The sequence below is a fragment of the Penicillium hordei genome, assembly GCF_028827395.1.
Source record: "Penicillium hordei strain IBT 12815 chromosome Unknown utg000005l_segment0_segment0, whole genome shotgun sequence".
Lineage (NCBI taxonomy): Eukaryota > Fungi > Ascomycota > Eurotiomycetes > Eurotiales > Aspergillaceae > Penicillium > Penicillium hordei.
This window is the reverse complement of record NW_026623146.1, coordinates 3,163,541-3,178,767: the sequence shown is the minus strand read 5'-3', so window position 1 is coordinate 3,178,767 and position 15,227 is coordinate 3,163,541. Positions and strand designations below refer to the sequence as shown.

The 15,227-nt window shown below is 44.3% G+C and overlaps 5 protein-coding genes across 5 annotated transcripts; 3 read left to right on the top strand and 2 right to left on the bottom strand.

The window, feature by feature from the left end:
* Positions 1 to 976: 976 nt before the first annotated feature.
* Positions 977 to 2,299, top strand: N7537_010116 (uncharacterized protein; the record flags this gene model as incomplete). The annotated part of the gene is made up of 3 exons (XM_056901170.1): positions 977 to 1,359; positions 1,429 to 1,909; positions 1,979 to 2,299. 3 exons carry the CDS (start codon positions 977 to 979, stop codon positions 2,297 to 2,299), a joined length of 1,185 nt encoding a protein of 394 aa, XP_056749838.1.
* A 1,239-nt stretch (positions 2,300 to 3,538) lies between these two features.
* N7537_010115 (uncharacterized protein) lies at positions 3,539 to 4,078 on the top strand (the record flags this gene model as incomplete). Its single annotated transcript, XM_056901169.1, has 1 exon — positions 3,539 to 4,078. One exon carries the CDS (start codon positions 3,539 to 3,541, stop codon positions 4,076 to 4,078), a length of 540 nt encoding a protein of 179 aa, XP_056749837.1.
* A 2,564-nt stretch (positions 4,079 to 6,642) lies between these two features.
* On the bottom strand, positions 6,643 to 7,176 carry N7537_010114 (uncharacterized protein; the record flags this gene model as incomplete). Its single annotated transcript, XM_056901168.1, has 1 exon — positions 6,643 to 7,176. The coding sequence occupies one exon, from the start codon at positions 7,174 to 7,176 to the stop codon at positions 6,643 to 6,645; it is 534 nt and encodes a 177-aa protein (XP_056749836.1).
* Positions 7,177 to 8,643: 1,467 nt separating this feature from the next.
* Positions 8,644 to 8,925, top strand: N7537_010113 (uncharacterized protein; the record flags this gene model as incomplete). The annotated part of the gene is made up of 1 exon (XM_056901167.1): positions 8,644 to 8,925. The coding sequence occupies one exon, from the start codon at positions 8,644 to 8,646 to the stop codon at positions 8,923 to 8,925; it is 282 nt and encodes a 93-aa protein (XP_056749835.1).
* Positions 8,926 to 10,129: 1,204 nt separating this feature from the next.
* On the bottom strand, positions 10,130 to 10,468 carry N7537_010112 (uncharacterized protein; the record flags this gene model as incomplete). The annotated part of the gene is made up of 1 exon (XM_056901166.1): positions 10,130 to 10,468. One exon carries the CDS (start codon positions 10,466 to 10,468, stop codon positions 10,130 to 10,132), a length of 339 nt encoding a protein of 112 aa, XP_056749834.1.
* Between the last annotated feature and the right edge of the window lie 4,759 nt (positions 10,469 to 15,227).

The following is a 15,227-nucleotide window of genomic DNA, read 5'->3' as shown; positions in this document are numbered from 1 at the left end:
ACGGAAGTTCAGTCGTTCCGTTGGCCTTCCTATACCGGTCACGTACATATCGATTCCGGATATATGGTCCGGATCACGGACATAAGTAATCGGCTTACCGATAACGTGTCGGCATTCCGATACACAATATTGCCAAGGCTGCAAGGTTATGCATGATGTGTACCTTGAAGGAAAGGCATATATTGCCAACTGTGGCAGTGCAGCCAATCCTCTTTCTGAATCTTGAAATTGTGGGGAACATTATTATTGGCACTCCACTAGTCATCGGGCCAACTAGCTCAGTTCCGTGATCCTCGTGTTCCTGCAGACATCCGGACCAAGCCATCCTTGCCCATAACGACCTTCCGGTCAACACTTGCAGATAATCATCTGGGTCCACACTGCTGAAGGTTAGTAGGAACTAGTTCTAGAATTTACTTGCTTTGAAATGACGTTAAGTGCGCCAAGCATCCTTCATCCCCAGGCATCTTTCGTCCTGGACCACTGACGGTTGACAGGGAACAATCTAGAGTTCGCCTGTTTTGTAATGGGTCTCAGTCAGCTAAGGATCTTCGATCCTGCACCGCTGACGGTCAGCAGAAAACAAGTCTAGAATTCGCTTGCTTTGCAATGGTCCTCAGTCAGCTAAGGACCCATGATCCCGCACCGCTAAAGGCTGGCAGGAAAAGGTTCCAGATTCGCTTTCTTTGAAATGGATGTCGGTCGGCAAAATACCACTGATCTTGATGGAAAACTTGAGACAACCTAACTAGATCAGTCTTGCTGGCAGAACTCAAAGACCAGCCAGGAAATGTTATCCGAGGTGGCGTTCGTACTAATAATATGCAATATACAATATACAAAGTTCAAGCTGCATGTGTATTAGCTTACACTTGGTTCACACGTACTTATGTATGTTCTCAATGCCCCTCGACTTTTCTTTTCTTGTTGCTTCAACTTTTCTTTTTTTGCCACTTTATATTCCATACCGCTTAGCATGATGCGCCCTATTCTTGTATCCACAATTTTGTTCGGTGCCGCCTCTATGGCTACCAAGCTATATGCGGCATCTTACTCAGGCACCGTGACTACTCTGTCCCCGCAGAGGGCGAACGGAAATTATGAGCTGTCGATCGTTGCCCAGACGAAAGACTGTGGGACCAGTCCATCATGGTTGACGCTGGATAATGAGCATGACTTGATGCTCTGCCTCAATGAAGGATTGGGGGCTTCAAACAGTAGCCTTACTTCCTTCCGAGTCAATTCTAATGGGTCTCTAACTACGCTGGATACTCTTGACACGGTTTCCGGTCCAGTTATGTCAACTCTCTATACTATTCCTGGCCAACCTGGACGGCGTTTCGTTGCCGTCGCACACTAGTAAGTACCACCCGAGGAGCATCATGAATCCATTGTGCAAAGTGATGCTGATGCATCTGTACCCCTTAGCGAAGGCTCCGCCGTCACTGCCTACACACTTGACTCAATGTCGGGTCATTTAAACCGAACTCAAACCTTCACCTACGAGCTTGCTGCTCCTGGTCCAGTACCTGACCGACAAGATGCCCCTCATCCACATGGAGTCATCGTTGATCCCACGGGTCGCTTTATTCTGGTCACTGACTTGGGCATGGATCAAATCCATATCTTCAAGATTTCTCCCTCAACCGGCCTTCTACAGCCCCAGAAACCTTTTCTAGTAAAGCCCGGGTCGGGGCCACGACACGCCGTGTTTTGGACACCCAAGGCCAACGTTGCCTCTACCGATGACACATTCTTGTATCTTGTCTCGGAATTGGGGAATACCTTGACCGCATTCAAAGCTCACTATACTCGCAATAGCCTAACCTTTGTTAAGGTTCACGAGGAGAGTACTTACGGTGGAGAGACTATCCCAAGTGGTTCCAAGGCCTCAGGGATTCACATTTCGGTACGTCCTTTTCCCATCTTCAACGCGGATAGAAAAAGAGCGCTGTATCTAACAACACTCAATCTCCAGCCTGAAAATGACCGTATCGTGGTATCCAACCGTGGTGATGCTACGTTTGGCAAGGACGATGACTCTTTCGCCGTCTTCACTTGCATCACTGGCCAGGGAAACCATGCAAAGGATTTCTCATTCGTTGGCTTGTTTCCAGCTTACGGTTCGTTCCCTCGTGAATTTGAGATTAATGCCCAGAATGGATTGATCTCAGTGGCATTGCAAAATAGCCATGAGGTGGCTTTGGTTCAGTGGGATGAACAGACCAGGAGCCCAGGAAAGCTTCTCGCCAAAAAGAGTTTGGATGGAGAGATTCCTGCCGCAATCTGGGGACCCTGAGTACAATCAATCGAGAACCGGTCGTTTAGAATAGTTTTGGTGCTGGGAAACCACCCTTGTTCTTTTCTTTCCTTTCTTTTTGAAAAATTCAAACAAGACCAACAATGCAGACCTCGAGAATACACTTTTTAATGGGACAGCCGAGGGATAGTCTTATGGTCTGTCTGTTTTAGAGCTAAATTGAAAAAGACTTTTCGTCGAGGATCATCACAGATCTGTCTCAGCGACCGATCACCTTTGACAAGAAGTTGGCCGAGGCTGAAGCCAGCCGATTAAATGGTTCAACAAAGTGTAGTGATCTATCGCTCTCTGCGATGAATGTGCCAAAGTTGGGATCCTGCATTTCACATCATAGTATTACAAAAGAAATAGTATAAGGGTCCGAAGGCCAAGAAATGTTGAGGATAGTTGCTGGACAGAAGAATATTTGCTAGGTGGGGGATGATGAATATTCCAACATCCTGCCTTTGTGGGTCTGCCTTCAAATTCGGTGCAATTGGTCAGGTACTCTCTTTGTGTTGTTTGCTTTGTTTGTTCCCCGTTTACTCATATTGGTGTACGAAGTGCTGCATGCTCAGTGATAATTTCTTTAGGCTTTCATCTCAAGATGAGTGAAGAGCACCTGTAGAAGTCACTTCCCGACAACACAAAGACCCCTAGTCTGTGGAATTAAGGAGTTGATCAGGACCAACGGTGCGGATGGGTTCACTGATATATATTTGTGGCTCGAACATGAGCTACAGCATGCTATTGCGGATATTTGAATATTTCTTTTCTACATTTCTACTATTGTAATTTGTCGACAAGGGAGTATAGAGTAGCTCAATGTGGAAGAAGAATAACAGGATGTTATGCCCGAGCTAGAGCAGACGTCTGGACTGAAGAACCATATCTGAAGGGTCTCTCAAAGCAGAGAGGAAAGCCTAATTAGGCAAATTATCCGGGCTACTAGCTTTGACTAGGCGGAACTGCTATATATGTTATTGGTGGAAGCAGCTTCCCCTGGCCCCCATCTTTGGGGAAGTTCGGTAGATCAACCTATAGGATATTTCTCTCCGTCATTGGTGGGATCCTCCAGGGCTGAGAGAGATCCCCTTCTCCGGAAGATCATATTATTTATTAGTTTGGGAATACCATGAACATCGGAATTGTTCCTACCTTAAATCAAAAGTTGATCCCGTTCTCATTCTTTCACTCTCCAAGAGCATCTCCGCACCCACTCTTTTCAACATCAAAACTATGACATTCCTCAAATCCCTTCTCCTGGCGATAATGCTATCTATCGCCTCGAACGCCGCAGAAACCAGTTGCCCAGTAGGCTGGCTCTCAAACACATTCCACGAGACCAAATGCTGCGCCGGCACCATGGTCATCGATGAACAAGGCGCCTACTGCTGCGTCAACGACATGAGAGCTTACAAAGAATCACTCACCAACACAGCACTGCTATATGCCACCCCCACGGCGACCGAAGAGACCAACTGGTCCACGGTGGATAACTCTTGCGTCGCAGAGGTCCGCTTCACGGCGACCGACTACTCGGCGCAGGTTTCGTCGGCGTCCAGCAAGGCTGAGGCTACTCCCACAAATGATTCAACGAGCAAGGTCGCCACTAGCAGTACGACTTCTGGAGCTACCACTGGTACCGGCTCGCAGACTTCCACTTCGACTCTAACTTCGACTTCGAGTCCGACTCCGACTTCAAATGCGGCTATGCCGCTTGCTACTGCTGATGTGCTTAATGGTGCGGCATTTGCTGCTGCTCTTTTCATGCTGTGATTTAAAGTGATATTCTTTTCATTTTGGCCCCCATTTTGGCCCCATTTTGCCTCCGGGTTCGGAAGATGTCGGATACTTGGCTTAGGAGCTTCCATACTTGAACATACGCTTTTAAAATAAATATAGTGACTGGTATACACCGAATCTAGCTGAATTATTAAGGCCATACGTTTGATTCATAGGTAGGCAAACCTTCGGAGAATTATCCGAGAAATACAAAAAAAAAAAAAAATGTAGAGGGTGCACAATGTTACATTATGCCCAGCAGCGGCCAGGACTTCAACGGCTTGGCAGGGGTCAACCTAGACGACCAAGGTCCCACCACAGAATCCTAGACTCATAACTAGCGCAAAACTAGCAATTTAACCGGTCTCGTGACTATTAGCCTCTTATTAGGGCCATTTCAACCTCGCCCAGGGGCCAAGCCTACAAGGTCCACTTTTGGACTTCATTCTGGTTCTCTCTCCCCAACCAGTCAAGCAGTAAGCCCATCTTGAAACAATAGAATGGCACCCGAGGGAACATATACAGTCGCTTACTCCTAGACCATGATATGCTGTTTTGATAGCGGAGACCCTCTGACTCTTGTCATCCGACTGAACTGCCGTGATGGGAGCCTAGTCAGACATACGTTTTATGACGAATTGCGAAAGTTTGACTTTCGGCTTTTTAGTATCCATACAAATGGCCGACCAGGCTTGCCATTCAATTCCGTCTAGTGACAGCAGGAGTTGTTAATCTCATCCAATAGAATAGGATTATCGGATTTACTATATATTGGTTTTCGTAATAAGATTCGTTAGTCCATAGATTGATTCATTTGTGTATACAACGATTTTCGAAAACAGTTTTAAGTTACCGCTCAGACACTCACACTTTGTTTCTCGGCCCGTACCCGAAACTACGCTAGCCCCTTTTAACTAAGCCGTAATTAATCGCCCTCTAATAATAGCCCACTTCCTTTAATCCCAGAACGGCCGTATTACCTATAATACTCTACCTTACACGGAACTTCCATACAATCCAACCTCAATGGCCCTCATCTATCCTACGCAGCACATTTTCTTTAAACTGCGAGCACTGCGAAAACACCTAGCGACATGGCACCGAGGCTTTCCCCGTCAAAGCTGCAATTCATTGGTGATATGATACAAAGCCAATCACTTACGCGTCACCAAATGGCCGAGGCGGCAGAATGTAGTGAACAGACAATCAAGAAAACATGTAGAAACTTACGCCTATTTAACAACGTCCTCTCCCCCCCCTAAATCGTGTCGGACGGAGACGAAGCGTAACGCCCCTAATGCTAGAAGCGCTTTTTGATCATCTACTAGAAAAACCGGGTCTGTACCTCGACGAGATAGCTATCTTTTTATAGGATAAATTCCAGATATTAGCAACAACTTCTAGTATTAGAAGGGCCCTTATATCTAACGGTTGGTCGAGAAAGACTGCCCGTTAGAAAGCGAAAGAGTAGAACGCCGAATTACGAGAAATATATCTTTATAACGTCTCCGAATTTAAGTCATACTACCTTTTTTATATTGACGAACCTAGATATGATAAACGAGTTAGTTTCCGGCGTATAGGCTGGTCACCACTCGGTGTAGCACCTCGAGAGGTGTCACAGTTTCACCGTGACGAACGTTATCAAATTCTACCTATATATACCTAAGATGGTATTTTGCTTAGCCGCGTCTTTTGTGGGTTAACGGATACCGCCGCGTTCGAGGACTTTATTAATAAACTCCTTCGACCTTATAGAAGATAGCCCGAGCCGAAGCCTATCCTAGTTATAGATAATACGTCCTTTCACCACTCCGAACGAATCTCTTAGATTTGTGCTGACGCCGGCGTGAAAGTCGTCTATCTACCTCTATACTCGCCGGATCTCAATCCAATTGAAGAATTTTTCTCTGAACTTAAAGGCTGCATAAAACGGAATTGGAGCTACTTTGTAGATGATCCTAACCGAGATTTCGGCACCTTCCTTAAACGGTATATTAATCAGATTAGGGTAAAGAAACACAGTACTAGGGGCCATTTTCGGCATATAGGCCTTAGTGTTGAGGATTTAGATGATTAAAATTCCCCTTCATACCATCAGTAACATAAAGCGATTGATCCTACATTCAAACACACCCAGAATCATCCAATCTATCTCATTATCGTCATCTACCTTTAATTCACTTATGCAGCCGACACTCTTCACTAACAGAGTAGCTTCTTAGTTGTTGGCCTTAAAAGAAGCTTCAAGTCCGCCTTCGCCTTCTCTGCGTCCATATCATTCGAATCAACGACGCATTTCCCCAGAATCCTATGACTATCCTTCTACCACGTACGGACGATGTCTCCAAGGCTAGGACTCGACCCGACGTCAACTGACAATATCATCAATTGAAGCAACAATATAAATAATATAATCTGATATCCGTGACAAATCCAAAATATGAAAGAATCCCAGCACATTCTAGTCTCCCATCCATAGGTATTTCCATACATTTCGTTGGCCAATTTTCAATATCTCAACCACGTCCAGAGCTGCAGCAAACACAACCTTGCAATCACTTCAAGTGCTGATCCATCAAATTACTCAACCACAATGTCTGCAACCTCTCCGCATATCTCTGAATCGTGCTCAGCCTGTCCATTTCCCCGACCGGATCATTCTCAATCGGCTGTGCTAGACTTGAATCCCACCCCCCGACAAAATAGTTAATCTCTTGTCTTTCACGCAAAAAGCCATCCGCGCCAGGGTGGTACTCGTCTCTAATATGAAAAGACAATTTTTCGACTCCCGGCCGCTCTAAATCAAAATTGTAGTGGCTTCCAATCCAGTCGTCGTAATCGATCCGGATTACCCAGCGAAGTTTGTAGACCCCGTTTTCGAAGATTGTGCCCTCGAGACCCGCTACCCATTTATCTCTTTCTGATGTTGGGAGCCGGTTGGTGACGAGAGTTACTTGTGATGCGCGGAGTTGATCTTTGGTAAGATTTCCCGAAGCAAAGATCCAGACGAATGGATCGCTTGTTTCGATTACATCCCCTCTTGGTGTGTGGTGTGTTGTATGGTCTATGTCTCTTCCCGTGTGGGTCATGTTCGGGGTTGAATAGGTGGATGGAGGTATCCAGGTACTGTCCATATCGCAGGTGCATGAAAGCAGGGAGCTTTGTTATATTGGGATTGAAAGGAGCTGGGATTGAAAGTAGAGAGATTACCCACAAGAAAGTGCATGGGAACTGCGACCCTTACCTAATTTATACCTGGGTAGATCTTCTCCATACCCTTACACAATCACACAACTTACCTAGGGCGCCTAAGAATACGAGTTAGGTCTCGTGTGTGACTGCCCAGACACTATGCACTGATTTGACCGTATCACACTGCAGTTAATGAGCTGGCAAAATGCTCACATCCGATATATGGAAGCTACAACCAAGGCCAACTTTACTCTGGGTTGGGATTCATAGAGGGGGCCAATCATAGTAATGTGAGTGCCGAACTTCGCGGCTATCAAACACCTGAACACGAGAGGTACGTATATACACGGCAAATAAAGGATGGTGCTCAACGGAGGAGCGAAAAATGGCTCCCCTCGCCCAGGAGGGTGACTGGAACGGGTTTGCAACAGCTGTATCATGAGGGGGCTCTCCAGACCCAGCACCACCAACAGGGGACCACGGTGGCAGCTGTAGGTCGCACAGGCCGTTTAATACCGAGTACGTACAGTACACAACGGCCCGGGTGGTAGTTTCCTGTCAGAGCCAGCTAAAAGCGTACCAACTAGTAAACATGGTGGCGAATGAGGACTACTGGAATCATCAGAAATATGCGATTGATTGATTGAGAAAAGAAATCTATGAGGGAATGAGGTAAAGGGGCAGGTTGAGCTGTCCCTAGTCGGTGTAACCGAGTATTCGAGTTACCATACTGGAACCCCAATGTTACCCACATATTACATACAAACACAATAGAAAACTTCACTCTTATTGGGTTAAGCGCATCATGCGATTGTGGTTTGAAAGTGTACTCTCTCTGTTTCCCGACATGGGAGGCAATGACGGTTGCCACTGTATTTTCGCCCACCCAATCCCATCGGTGAATGCACGTAGGGTTTTAGTGGAAATAGGCATCTAGCAATGTTAGATTTTTTTGTTGTCCGAAGTCAAGAAGTTGGTGAGATTGAAATACACTAAGCAGGGAAGGATTGAACCAGACATGTAGCTATGAAACTAGGCTGCATGTTTAACATGCCATTGCGGAACTAGTATCAAGATTATGGGCTGCTTAAATACAGGTGGATTTCATATCCGTGGCTGCCCTGTAAAAATCTCTAGATCCCCATAGTACAACTGCATAAAATCAGACAGCTCCTTCCTTCCCGTATATGAAAGATCCACTACTCTGCTTGTCTACTCATCGCAATGGTCCCTCTCTCAGCCGACGACAACTCTCTCTTCAACAACATCCCCACTCTAACGGACCCTGGGAAATCGACCACTTCTTCGAAGTCCAACATGTAGTCGGCATAATCAAGAGCGAGTTACACCCAAATTGGTACACAATGGAGATAGGTCACTTCTTGGACCTTTCATCCTGTATTAATAATCGACGCAATTTATTCCGGATTCCTAGGGCGTGGAAACAAGAGAAGAAGAAATATCCGCTTGCTGAATACCCAACAAATTACGAAATTGAGAATTACCCTATTACGCGTCTTGATGGTGAAGAGGGCACGGTGGAGGACTCGGCGAGAGAGTTAGTGGATGATATGAAGGACCGAAACATGCCGTTTTCCTACTTGACCCTGGGTAAGGCTCTTTCGAGGGCAATGGGCTGGGACTGATGACAAATTTTTAATTGTGATGGACAATGAATAGAGACTTTGCAGTGATACTTGTTTGTAGATCAAGAGGTTGGCACCAGCATCATACACGCATTACAAGGCAAAGTTTAAAATCTTTCTGTCTGGATACGTTGTTGTTCTACCATAATTGGTAGGTAGAAAAAGTAGAATTTAAATCAATACCTTTGCTCGATAGCTTGGAAATGATAGTACTGGTGATCAACATCAACTACCTAAGTTAGTAGTTCAGTAATCCTTCAGTCCTGATTAAATCTGCCCCACCCCGCCCTAGCAACCCGTCCCGTCAATGTTCTGTAAAGTAATAGTTAGGTTAAATGCATTTACATCATTCCACTAATCTACTAAGTGGGTTCTCGAGCTATCAGATACAGTCCCATCAATATCAATCTCAAGGGTCTTCACCGTGTTCAGAGTATAGTTACAGCGAAATACTAGCCTGGATGCTCAACGCCTATCTTTTAAGTTGTTTGTTACGGGGATGGCCCGCTCCGAAGCCAAACATTGTTTTTTAAAAACAAACGAGATGTGGAAAAGGTGGAGAAGGCCGGGAGGGGGGGGGGGGGTTCCGCAACAGGAGTGAAACAATTCCTCATGTTCAGCTAAGCCAGCCTCATAACTCAGCTACGCTGGCGGTCGCTTAGTGCATGGGAAGTGGGAAGAGTTTGAAGTAATCCCTGTTCAAGTTGGAGAGCGTTTACTAAATTCGGACATCTGCAGGGGTGACCGTCAGCAAGGCAACTTTTCCGAATTCATATAGTTCATAATTAGCTCCACATATAACTACGTATCTGCATCATCAAGGCGGATCAACCATTACGATTTGTGGGTTAGGTTGTACAGCTGACACATTTCCCTCAGCTGAGGGGGTCCCCCAAAGTGTGAGCTGAATATTACTACTATCATGTTTGATCTGCAGCCCAAGTGCCCGAATATGGAATGACGGGGTCAGAGTTGAGCATGATCTCTGTGGGCCATGGCCACCCATCAGTGAGATTTGGTGTAGCTGAAAGACCCATTTAGACTAAGTTATCACACCCGTGCTTTCTTTAGTGAGATTGCCGTAGTTGACAAGTGTACTTTAGATCTGTTGATCAGAACGCTAGATGTATCAATGCCCAATGGGTCTATTATCATGGTTACCCCTCATCTAAAGTACCTACTTTTCCTCAAACATGCACAAACGTCATGTGTTTTCAATTTCTGTATCCCGCATCGAGTTAGTCCATCCACAGGCTATCAGTCTGTGAACTACACTGATCCTCATCCCGCCCGGCCAAAGTCCAGGAATCGTTAGCAGCCTGTCAAAGGCACCTCGAACGCGGCGGTTTTTCTTATTGCCCAACTGATCCAAACGCTCCTGGTTGCTGCGCGATAGACGTATAAACCATCGCTCCCTGAAGGTTTCATCGCAGTCGCCCTCGTATTGTCGAATTTTGCGATAGATTTCACAGTCGGTCGGCTTCCTTTCATTGGCGTATTCTTCCACCAAAGAAGTTCTGAGCTTTGCACCAATATCTACCATGATTGTCAGCACTTAAATAGCCATCTTTTCTCGATATAGTTACCATCTGAGTAAAGATCCACCGTCCAATAAGCGACCCTAACCCTCGGAGGGGCGGGTAGAGGGTCTAAGATCATGGACCACCCGGAGGGTCACTGCCAGGTCTACGAACAATGTATGGTATAGATGACCAATGTTGAAGACTCTAACTAACTAAATTGACAAAATCCGCTTTTTCAAACAATGTGCGGACCATGATGACTAACTGTAATATGCACTTTTGTATAGTATGCCTGGTACCCAATGTCACATAATGTTTCCGGTATATTACGTCGTTTCTACTATGTATTCGGACTTGGTATTCAACAAATAGGTCTAAGGCGCTAGGATTTCTCCAACGAAAGCTCGGACCATCAGCGGACATGCTTGATATCCTAAATTTGGTAAAAGAACTAGACTTCATGCCACTTGCAATCATATAGGCGGCAGGCTATATTGTACAGCGAGCGCCCCGCTGTTCGGTATCGCAGTGCCTAGGGTTGTTTCGGAAGAGTGACAGTGAAGCGACAAAGCTCCTTAATTATAAGGCTCACCATCTCTATCGAGATTGGGAGGCAAAGAATTCGAATTTAGTCATATGGCAAATATCTTTCGATTATATTCGATGCATAAGACCGTCCGCCGCTCACTTGCTCTGTCTCATGAGCTTTTTTGACCGACAGGGGGTCTCAGAGAATCTTCTCCGAATTCAAGGCGAGACAAAAGTGGATAATTCGACTTCGGACAGCGTTATATTCGAGCACAATGATGACGATACGGAGAGCACGTTTAACCCTGACCTAGACCCTGACTTTGAGGATGATATCGCAGCTTTGAGAGACTTTTTCTTCATCCCTATCAACAAAAGCAACAGCACAGTGTTCACGATGCATCGGCTAGTGCAATTTACTGTACGTGCGTGGCTGAAAGCTTATGGACAGCTAGCACGATGGAACGAGCAATTTATCATGATTGTGTGGCAAACGTTTCCGACAGGAAACTATGAAAACTGGACAAGGTGCCAGTCGCTCTTTCCACATGTGAAATTAGCTATGTCACAACGACCAGAATGACAAGATGCTCTACGAAAATGGGCTACGCTGCTTCACAAGGGGTCACGGTATGCGCTAGAGCGCGGCAATATTGCAGAGTCAAGGGATATGGCATTCATATTGCGGAAGCAACGAGCGTTAATGTTTGGTTTAAATAACGAACAGACCCCTGAAAGCACTGCAATATTAGCGATAGCATACAAACTCAAGGGTCAATAGGAGGAGGCAGAGAAGCTCTTTATACAGGTCATAGAGACTCGCAAGGCGAAGCTTGGCGCAGACCATCATGACACGCTGATAGGCATGGCCAACGTAGCGTCGACCTACATAGATCAGGGCCCGTGGAAAGACGTAGAGCAACTCTTTTACAAGTTATAGAGACTCATAAGACGAAGCTCGGGGTGGACCATCATAGCACGCTAGCGAGTGTGCACAATCTGGCGTCGACGTATATAAAGCAGAGCCGGTGGGTAGAGGCGGAGCAGCTCAGCGTGCAAGTTATGGAGATGAGCAAGATCAAGCTTTGCGCCGACGCATCCTGACACGCTAATGAGTATGGCCGACTTAGCTTATACCCTTAGGTCATCGGGCCAAGACATAGCTGCTTTGCAATTGATAACCGAATGCGCTCGACTTTGCAACCGGAAACTAGGCCCTGACCATCCGCATACTATGTCTTCCAAGTCTGCATTGACCGAATGGCGTGGTGGACTTCGTAGGCGCAAGATCTTTTAGCGCCCCTTTAGTAGAAAGTAGAACTCTTCCCTATTCCGTTATTCTGGAGAAGGGCTTTGCTTGACTATAGTAAAAAAGTAAAAAATACAAAACTGTCAAATTAACAGGTTCAGTTATCGCAAAGACAAACAGTCTTGTTTCTCTAACAGTAATGTAATCAATCAATCAATCAATCAATCAATCAAAGTTCAATTAACCTGTTGCAGTCTAACTAGTTGCGTATGACTATGCAGGCGCTTCATCCAACTGAAGCAAGAACTCGAAGCCAAACGCCGAGCTGGAACCACCTAGTGCATCCTATAGAGTATACAGATACTGATCGTAAAGAGTGCGGAACCAGCCCATTCCTATAACCCGTAGCCCTATAAATCCAAACCCATCCCAACCTATATATAAGAAATTAACATATAATGATAGTTGTAGAGTGCACCCTCTACCTTCTAACCCCTACTTCGCTCTCTCTCTCTCTCTCTCTCTCTCTATACCCTCCCCTACCTTAGTTTCAATTGATAGTGATATTGTTCTAGCTATTCAACTAGTATACTTATCGACTCTGGCTGAGTTCTCGTTTTATAGTATTATTTGTCGTTATTAGCTAGTACCTATCGTCTTCTATACCTAGCTCTATTACCGCGAGGTCTGTCGGTTCGTCGTTATCGCTATCCTCTTCGATCCTAACGTATTGAAACTACTAGAGGAGACCTATTTGGTATATAAAGTTGACTATGTAGCGGATAGCCTACGGGTTAGATATGATCTTGTTATAGTCTATATCTATGAATCTAATCCCAATTCTATCTAGTTACTCCTATAATTTCGTGCGCGGAATAATATACCGTAGATACTATATTAAAATATGCCTTAGTATTTATAAGCCCTTATTACAATTATACCGGTTAGTCTTAGCTACCTTAATTTTGAATAAGAAGTATCGAAGTCTAATCCGTATTATACGTATCTAAATTAAGATCGTATACTATAGCTTCGATAGTCCTTTATATAACCGGAGTGTCTTCTTATTCGGCGCCTATACTAAGCGCTTCGTAGGTACGGAGGTTGTCTCCCGCTCCTACTACTTCTCCTATCGCTCTCTGATTCGTTAACGTACCGCTCTCTTAGTAGCTACGGCGAGACGGATTATCGGTTCTCCCGATTCGCCGGTCCCGGTCGTAACTCCTATCCCTATACTAAGAAGCGCTATACTCTTTACTTCTTTATTAGCAAACTTATTGCTATATATACTAATATATATAGGGATCTACCTAATAGTGATATTCGTCGGTGTTTCGGATATATTTCCTTGATTTTATAACTATATAGCCTATACGTAGTTATAAATGTTCGTAAGTACGTATTAGCCGGACGGTCGCTATAGGTTTTAGACTACCTAGATAGTAGCTTGGCTGTTGGAGAAAATGATTACTTCTCGAGCCGTTGATTGTCCGTTATTAAGATTTGAATCTATATTCTCTTCCTTAGTCTTAGTAAGCGCTATCTTAATACCGTTAAGCTTAGTAGTATATACTATAGACTAGGAGTCTATTCCGAGATAACGTCTCTATAATATCACCCCCTTTTAAAGATTGACTATTAATACGCTAATATATCCTATAAATCCGCTCCTATCGGTAAAAATCATATATAGGGTTCCTTTAGGAACTATCTTCTTATAAAAGTCGTTATAGGTTTTTAATACTACTTCTTAATTCTTAATAAAGTAGGGGATCGGTACTTCCTACGGAGCGAGAACAAATATATACTTTTCCTCCTATTTTTTATATTATAGTCGGAGTATTTTCTATATAATTACTTCGGTCGGGGACTATCCCCCGACCCTCCGCTCCCTTAGTTTTCTAGCCTCTTTAGTAATTCGTAGGTATACCTAATATAGGCCGGTAAGAATTTATATAGCTATTTTTTTAATAATCTATTAAAGTCGTAATTTGATAGGAAGAATATATAGTTCTATATTAAGTACTACCCCCGCTATCCCGCGGAAAGCACTACTAATTAGGACCGCCGCTCTCTTTTAGATTTTTATAAGTTCGTTAGTAAGCTTATCAAGATCGCCCCTCGGTATAGCTCTTATAACTAGATAGTACTACGTAGATAGTCCCTATAGTATCTATAGAATAATAACTACCTAGTATATCCTCCGTATTATAATTAATAATAATCCCTATATAGAACCTAAGATTCCGCGGAGTACCTCGAGGCTACCGGCTCCCTTTACTAATATTTTCTTACGATATATTATAAAGTTAAGGTACTTATCGAGCTATACGCTAAGGTATTTAGCTATCTTTATAGGTATAAGAATAATTAGTATCGGGTCCCCTAGGATAGCTACCGGTATACCGGTATAACCTACCGGGTTATCTAGGATTTCCTAGATATCTACGTTTCGGGGAGATATATCTATATCGATAGTATTTACGGCGGCGGTAGAGACGGAGGCGATAGTAGCGAGTCTTAGGTTTATAAAGTATATTAGCTCGAATTTATCCGGTACGAATTTCGCTATATACTTACTAGCCTAGGAGGCCGCTCTTTATAGTACTTTCTCTAATACCCGGATATTTTTCTTATAGCTCTTTAAGATAGCTAGAATATAGATATCGTCTACCTAGCTATATACCTCGCTTTCTCTATAGTATAGTCCTCGGATAGTATACGTACGTATAAGCGGAGCGTTAAATAGGAGGAATAGGATCGGCGATATTAGTAAACCCTATAGTATACCGGTTAGCGTAGCAAATACTTCGCTTAGGTAGCCGTTTAGTAGCTTAATTCGCGTACTTCTACCGGTAAGAAATAACTATACCTAGGGGGCGAGCGTACCGAGTCCTATTTAGTATATATTATATAGTAGTCTCTTATATAATACTATATTATATACTCTAGCTACGTCGAGAAGTAGTATACTAGCTATCTTACCTTTTCCCTATACCTAG